Source organism: Protomyctophum parallelum (genome assembly GCF_964188405.1).
Source record: "Protomyctophum parallelum genome assembly, chromosome: 7".
Lineage (NCBI taxonomy): Eukaryota > Metazoa > Chordata > Actinopteri > Myctophiformes > Myctophidae > Protomyctophum > Protomyctophum parallelum.
In genome coordinates this window covers 4,066,653-4,074,801 of record NC_139705.1, presented here as the reverse complement: position 1 = coordinate 4,074,801, position 8,149 = coordinate 4,066,653, and the positions used below count along the sequence as shown (strand labels likewise).

Genomic DNA, 8,149 nt, shown 5'->3' with positions numbered 1-8,149 from the left:
CAATCAAATAATTGCTAGGGGGTGATCAGCCAATATCATCGCTAAAATTCACACAAACACACAAAGCTGGGCATAGGAGCTATAGGGGCTAGGGGCTATAGCGCCCCTCAAATAAAGTCCATAGACTTTGCTGCCAGGGAAACAAATCTTAAATCTTAAACTCCCCCCTGTCAGGTGTAAAGGAGCAACTTGGACACTAATGCATGAAGGAAGCATGAGTTCAAGTCCGTTGCTCTCCCCAGGTTGGCGGAGGGTGTGTCACATCCAGGAACACATTAGATAATTGACACAGGGGTGAAAAATGGTTACAAAATCGTGGGATAAAAAAAAAGTTAAATGAATCCTGCAACGGACAGGGAGCCAGTGTAGGGAGGCAACCCCCTCCCCACCTGGGGGTCCCCAGGCCCTACTTTGAGAACCACTGATCCATTGTTACCCTAGTGTGACGTGAGGGGCGCTAATATATTAAAGTCTAACTCATGTTGATTAGGTGATGTAATGGTGATGTAAAACAAAACTGTGCAAACACAAACATTAAATGCCATTAACAATAAAGAGACAATATGACGTAATGAGTTACAAAATGACGTGTACGTTTTCCCTTCGTTGTCAATGGCGTTAAAAGAAATACAACAAACCCTGACCAATCAGCACACAGCTGTGACACACTCAACTTCCGCGGATATAAATATAGGCGACAGTCCTGTGCTATCTTATTAGTTTGTTTCAACTGTGTTGAGAGACAGTGCCACCGAAACATAATTCCAGCCACTGACAGCTTAGGCCCCCACGTTCGTTTGGAAGATTAGCGCTGTACTACGTGTCCGTTTCTCCAGATAGACTGCTGCTGCTGTGCATGTTTAAATAAACCAAATTCATAGGAAACTACTCGAGAGTCAAGTCTCTTTCTCTGCATCACTTAAACTATACCTGCGAGACCTGAGGAATATACCTGGCACAGAATATACCCGGAGAGACCAGATGCAGCAGCGATGGCATCGGCGGCCAATCTTCTGTGGACGGAGACGGGACACGGAGAGGCCAGAACAAGAGGCCAGGGCTCTTGCGCTCACTCGTGAGGAAATTCAGGAAGAACAAGACTATAGTTCAGGCAGAGTGTGGTGGTCTTCCAAAGGCAGCGGGGTCTGTCAACCAGGAGAAGGACAAGAAAAAGTCTAGATCTTTTGTCGTCCGGATGGTAGACGCGCTGTCCAAACCTTTCGTGAAGAGAGAGAGGAGAACGGCGGAGAACAAGTTGGAAGAGGAGATGGAGGATATTCAACTGGAGAACAAGTGGTCAAATGAGTTCTTGAACCATAAGTGTGAACTCACGCTGGACCCGAACACGGCAAACGCACACCTGTCTCTATTCGACAACAACCGAAAGGTGTCACGTGTGAGAAACATTCAGTCGTATCCCGATCACCGAGACCGATTTGACTCCTGGGAACAGGTGCTGTGTAAAGAGGGTCTGACCGGAACCCGTTACTGGGAGGTGGAATGGAGTGGCTGGGTCTCTATAGCGGTGACACACAGAGGAATCAACAGGATAGGGCGGAACGACGACGGACTGTTTGGATTCAACGACAAGTCCTGGAGTCTGGAATGCGGCGACCACCTCCGCGGCAACAGGTACATTGTCCGTCACAACCGGAAGAGGACCGAACTCTCCGTCTGCCCCTCCGGCTCCAATAGAGTAGGGGTGTATCTGGACTGTCCCGCCGGAACCCTGTCCTTCTACAGAGTCTCCAATGACACACGGACACACCTGTACACCTTCCAGGCTACGTTCACGGAAACCCTCTACCCCGGGTTCAGGTTCTGGCTGTTAAAGACCACGGGGCACAGTTATGATCTTGAACTTCTTGAACTTCAAACAAAACGTTCTTACTAAGACCACGGTTAGAACGGTGAAGTGGCCGGCTGTCTGGTGGTCAAGTCTGGGATGGCAACACTTCCGCTTTTAAAATGCTACTTGCGCATGCTTCAATCCCTTATTTGGAGTGAGTACTTCATTCTTCATTCTTTCACTGAAAGAAGAGCCCTCTAGATATATTATAACTCTCCCAAGAAGTGGCGCAAATACGGCACATGTCGACTATAGGAGGATATGAGTTACCTTTCTGTTTATCGGGACATTGACTTGAGTGGAGTTGGCTGAAGCGGACTTTGCAACGCTTGGCACGGCGGCGCACTCGCCTATAGCGGACTGGCTTGGTGGTGACCCTTGTGGCTCAAGTCCTCTTTAGACGTCGGCCATTTTAACAGTTCTTTGGCTGACCCTTTTACCGCTGGGTTTGATGCGGAGTGCGCCGGTGCCCGCGATGACACCGTTTCACTGGAAGGGTATTTCTTTTTCACTTTCATAAAAGTAACATTTTGATATGTGAAGTCTTCCAGATGTGTGTTTGTGAGTGCGTTAATCTGGCAAACCGTTCAGTGCCATACATTTCTTGTAGACACTTCCCGGGAAACTTTGACACATCCTGAATTTTTTTCTTTCTTTCTTTTTTGGGGGCGGGGGGGTGGTGTGCATTTTTAAAATATTTTGTGAATTTGTCATCTCACAGAGTCACTTGTCCCCGAACCCCGATGACAGAGAAGCCATGCTATTATTGGAACCCAGTTTAGTTTTTTTTTTGGGTGACCACATGAAAGACAGTTATGGCTGTGTACAAGTGTGTGTTGTCCTTCTGTACCCAAGTATGGACACCCCCTGACATCACAGTGCCGCCGTTCTAATGACGACATAGACTGTTGCTGAAACACTGTGTGTCTATCTCCATGATAATGACATCATAGACCGGTGCTGAAACACCTTGTGTGTCTCCATGATAACCTGGGTCGATGCCGGCAGTATATCAGACACACATTACTGATTACACCGTAGACTGGTTTCCAGAGTCTTCCAGAGAGAACAGGCTATTGAAATCTATAGTCTGTTAAGCGACGCGTTATCAGCTTTGCATGGCGCGCCCCTCCAACATCTGGCTTTTGGAAATTATGGCATATGGAAGCAAAGTCTATGGACTTTATAATGTTTGTTTAGTGGACTTTAAACAAACCGAGTAAACATAGACTTATTATTATGGTTATTTTGGTCACCATATTTTTGAGGGGAGCCCCTCTCGGAACGTCTGGTTTTCGGAAATTAGGTCATATGGCAGCCAAGTCTATGGACCTTTTCTAATGTTTGTTTAGAACACTTTAAACTATTTAGAACACTTTTAACTATAACAAAGTAAACAACCATGTCTATGGACTTTCTAATGTTTGTTTAGAACAATACGTTAATAGAGGTGGCCCCTCACTTCACACAAGTGTGATTCTTTTTTTCAAGAACGATTTTTCAATATTTCTGGTTTAAAGGAGTAGTTCACCCATCCATCAACTACACACCTGTGAAGCCTTGCATTCATGGAAATACTTCCTCTTCCCCAAGGCAGGACTTGCCTTGGGGAAGTTCAAACTGTTGAATTGCTGTCACAATGTTATATGATCATAATGTGAAAATAGCAGATCGTCCTGCCTTGGGGAAGTTCAAACTGTTGAATTGCTGTCACAATGTTATATGATCATAATGTGAAAATAGCAGATCTATAAGCTCGCTATTTTCCAAATGTCTCTTTCTTATTACTTGCGCAAGCAGAGCGTGCAAGTAATGTTGTTTGTCTGATGCGTATGTCCCGTGGCTGCGTATGACGGAATGATTAATGTGTGCTTGATATGGCATTGGTTTCAGATTACATACATGCATACATACAGTTTGGGCATTACCTTTAATCCACCCGACACTGAAACATATCATTATTACCATTGAGAGCCAGTTATACCCTGCCATTGGTACATATCTTCATCACGTCATACGCAGCTATGGACATGCGCATCAAACGACCCAAGTAACCACAGTATACTGCTAATCATCTTACAAATGACATATACAACGTATACATATATATGTAATCTGAAACCTATCTTTATTACGTCACCATTGCGAGCCAGTTATAACCACCCGTATTAATTACACCATTACTTGTTATGCTTTGTAGTGCTTAATTGGTTGTTATTAATTACATAAACGGTCAATGTTTTCTTATCGTTTAAAATGAATTACGATAATTTACATTGCAAGGTTCAATAAAACTTCATTCAAGAGTTGTCAAATAAGGAATATAACTGATAAAACCAAAGAAGATACTTAAATATAATAGAATCTAATAGGAAGAACGTGTCCTGACAAGCGTCAGGAAGACAGAGGTTAGAGACAGATCACCTTGTAGCACCTCGTTGTGAGAGACGAAGATAATCAACACCACCTCCCCACCATGGCCTACAATAACATGCAGGACGTTCAAACAGTGCAGTGTGACTCTGATCAGCCCATAGTGACAATCAAAGCAGATGGGGTGGGTTATTCTAGGAGCCATGGACATTCGTGGACATGGACATTCGTATAGGAAAGGTGCATATACCAGGAATGTCCCCATAAGGACTGCAAGGACAAGATCGTTGACCTTAGGAATGGAAATTACCGCTGTGAGAAATGTAGAAGAGAATTCCCTGAGTTCTAATATAGACTCGATATAGGTAGCAGTCTTTCGTGGCGAGAAATTGGTGTCATGCTCCCAGGAAATAGTTGCCAGAAGTCCTCCTGGCACAACAGTACTTGCGCGCTAGTCTACTTGTGTGCAACGCGCAAGTAGGCACTCAACAGAGTTCAGTTCTAGTTGTTTTTTATAGTGTATGTATGTGTATATACTGTATATAGTCTGTTGATCACTTTTGAGGTATTAAAAAGGTTGTCACCCTGCTCACACACAAAACAAAAAAAAAACACATGGCTACCCCTGCTTTGCCCCCCTACAATTTTTCACAAACATTGAGACTGCACACGCAGGTGCCGGTTTCATGTAATCAATTACATGAAACCGTACCCGTCCCCGTTCATTGTTTGGTGAGCTATGCTTTGTTCATGGCTGGAGAGGCACGCCTAGCGAGACGTTCTTCACGCTGCAACAGTATTGCGTGCCGGGAAACACTGACATACAAGTTGACATCGCATCACGGATGCAACTATTGCTGCTCTCGGACTATAGGTGTGAGGGGATACAGCTACGCACAATTGTAGGGAGTGCTCCCTGTGCAACTGGAGGTGGGGTTTGGGGGACAGCCGCTTTGAGAATCGCTACAATTGTTACACACAACATAACCCATTCTGACCTGAGATCAGATTCAAACGAGGTTTCCGCCGGACACACACTGGTCTGATGAACCCATTCTGACCTGAGATCAGATTCTAAAAATGTCAGTCGCTCTTCGATTTTTAAAAAATAGCAGACCTACAAGCTCGTATCGCGCCACTCGGTGGCGCGATATGAGCTTGTAGATCTGCTATTTTTAAATAGCTAAAGCATAACATGATGCTGACACCAAAATGGGTGCCCGGTCAGAATGGGATAAACCACCGTATTTATTTCAAAAGCAAGTGATCACAGTAAACACCCATCCTAAACCTTCTTCGTCCACACTGTGACATCTGGAAATGTGCCTATTATAGCTAATAGATCCTTGAATCTAGAATCTAGATCATGGCTCTGAAGGCGAATGAGAACGCTGCACCCAGCGCCAGTCCCAGGGACACGAAGAAGACCATGACGGACCCTGCCGTCTCTGCTTCATGCCGTGCAACCATCCTTGGTCCAAAGCACATGCACAGGGTGGCCAGGTATCCATTGGAGAATGCGAAGAGAATGATGAAGAGGATGTACCAGGAGTCGTGGCCAAACCACACGGGTAGGTAGTGACGAGGCTGCACGTTACACAGCATGAACAGAGGTACGAAGACCACCCGCAGACCCACCAGGATGGGCAGCCAGATACTGTCTGCACCCGGCCACTGACATACACCCGTCAGGCTCTTCCCAACGGTGTCCATCACGGTAAAGAGCAGGAAACATGCGACGGGGATGAAGTAGGTGTCCCAGGCACCTCCATCTGCTATTGTGGACTGGACATCCACTGTGACTGCTGGGAACGTTCCGATGGTGACGGTGAAGATGAAACACATAGACATGGCAACCACCCAGATCTGTTTGAAGATGGCCAAAACAGAAACAACTGGCTTGTCCGCCTCTTCACTACAACTGACGACAACATCTGGCCTGTCCTGCTTCTTCTCCTGGTCAGTGGACACCCGGGGTCTGTTGCTCTCCATGTAGTACTGGAAAAACTCTATGCTGGGCAGTGCGAGGTAGGAGAGGATGGCCAGTAGGATGACGACGCATGCCATGATGAAGTAGCCAAAGGCACTGTCCTGCAGGGCTGCGCCAGTGGCCAGGGCACAGATCATGCAGACGGCAGCCACGATGCCAGACAGCCCTTGCCCACTCACCATGGGTGTGGTGTAAGACACCGGCAGCAACCCCGCCAGTCCAAAGATGCTGCTCTGTAAAATGGCACCAAAGGAGTTGATGCAGATGATTTTGATGATGGTGAGACAGAAGAAGGTGAATGGTGCCATCTCCACCTTCACCAGCACGGCCGTCAACAGGAAGACCACCAGGATAGCCGCCAGGCTGCCCGAGATACGCAGCTTCTGAGGAATCCTCTGGTGGATGAAGGAGTTGAGGCAGCTGAAGACGAGCATAGGCACCATGGAAGACAGCGTCATCACGTTGTTGAAGATTGATTCCAGAGGACTCCGCGTGTCCCCGCCAATCGTGGTCCCGTCGATGGGCGGGTCCTTCAACCTACTGGTGAAGTACATCGTTGCTGTCGTGAAAAAGTTCCATGGCAGAAGACTTCCTAGTCCCAGGATGAAGAAAATGAGCCAAACTGCCTTATGTTTATCCCTCGGTGCGTTGGAGTCCATCACGGCGGATATAAGGGACAGTCCTTTGGTAACGGTTTGAATGGTCTGCAAGCAGAGAGTTTGTAGTTTTACCAAGCTTAAATTTGATTCTGATGTCACCTCATCATACGTCATCCCTTGCCTAATCACAGATAGATAAACCTACACCTAGACCAATCTCTGCACGTCACTGTCCGTCTGTATACGTATAGCTCTCGTGGAGTGAAGGGACACAGTGGCGGGTTATCCTAGTCCATCCTGCTTGTGCAGGGACCAGGCACGCCTAACTTTGTGCATGCTTCAAAATGTTTTTATTCATATTTTTGGGCTAGGCCCTCCAATGCATGGCTTTCTGAGACAAGTTTGCCATGAATGGCTTGTGCGTGAGCAATTTACCTCACCCCTGACACCCCTGGCTCTATTCTAGACCGCCCAACGTGCGAGGATGTCTTGCCTATTGTCTTTCCCATTGTAAATTGCAAGCTTCTTTACAATTTACAATTACAATTTATTACAATCTTATAATCCAGAGTGATTTACATTTAAGCAAGAACAAAAAGCATTCTTTGGTAAATGCATGGGTATAGAAATGGACACTATCAGCATCCATGGACTTTTTAAGTTATATTTTAAGGTCCCTATATACGAATATAGGGAATATATATGAAACTCAAATTGTTTACGTCATCCACATATGTCCGTTTTTAGATAAACATACATAGTTACGTCATCAGCCAATCCCTGATTGGCCGAGCGACGCCACCAACATACGGACCCAATCCAATTGGTCGAGGGGCCACCGGACATATGCAGAAGCTGACATCTTGTGCTCTGATTGGCCGAGCGACGCCACCAAAGACAATACACAGGGATGTCACCAAAAATGAAACCCCTCGCTATAGACCTCATATACAATTGACAATTACAATAAATAATAAAATAATTATACTGTGATAACATATTTTAATTCAGTTTATATACCTTTTTTTCATCACATATCAATGATTTATTTTTCTTTGATAAACTAAAAAGGGATCCAGAATATTTCTAAATTGATAAAACTGTATTTCTTATATAGATAGAAACTTGAACCATACTTAATAATACTAGGTGTTTACATGCATAAAGTAGGTAGGTAGCAAATAGTTACACCTAATAATTAGACATTTCAAACGTTCCTTCACAGAGATACAGAGATTTGACAGTTTATATCGGTCGAAAGTACTTGCGCGCTCTGCTTGCGCACTAGTTGGCCATTTATGGCCTACTAGTGTGCAACAAGCAAGTATGCACTCGACA

General features: G+C 45.4%; 1 protein-coding gene across 1 annotated transcript; it reads right to left on the bottom strand.

Moving 5' to 3' along the window:
* Positions 1-5,581: 5,581 nt before the first annotated feature.
* On the bottom strand, positions 5,582-6,871 carry LOC310861214 (equilibrative nucleoside transporter 1-like; the record flags this gene model as incomplete). The annotated part of the gene is made up of 1 exon (XM_083768569.1): positions 5,582-6,871. The coding sequence occupies one exon, from the start codon at positions 6,869-6,871 to the stop codon at positions 5,582-5,584; it is 1,290 nt and encodes a 429-aa protein (XP_083624695.1).
* Between the last annotated feature and the right edge of the window lie 1,278 nt (positions 6,872-8,149).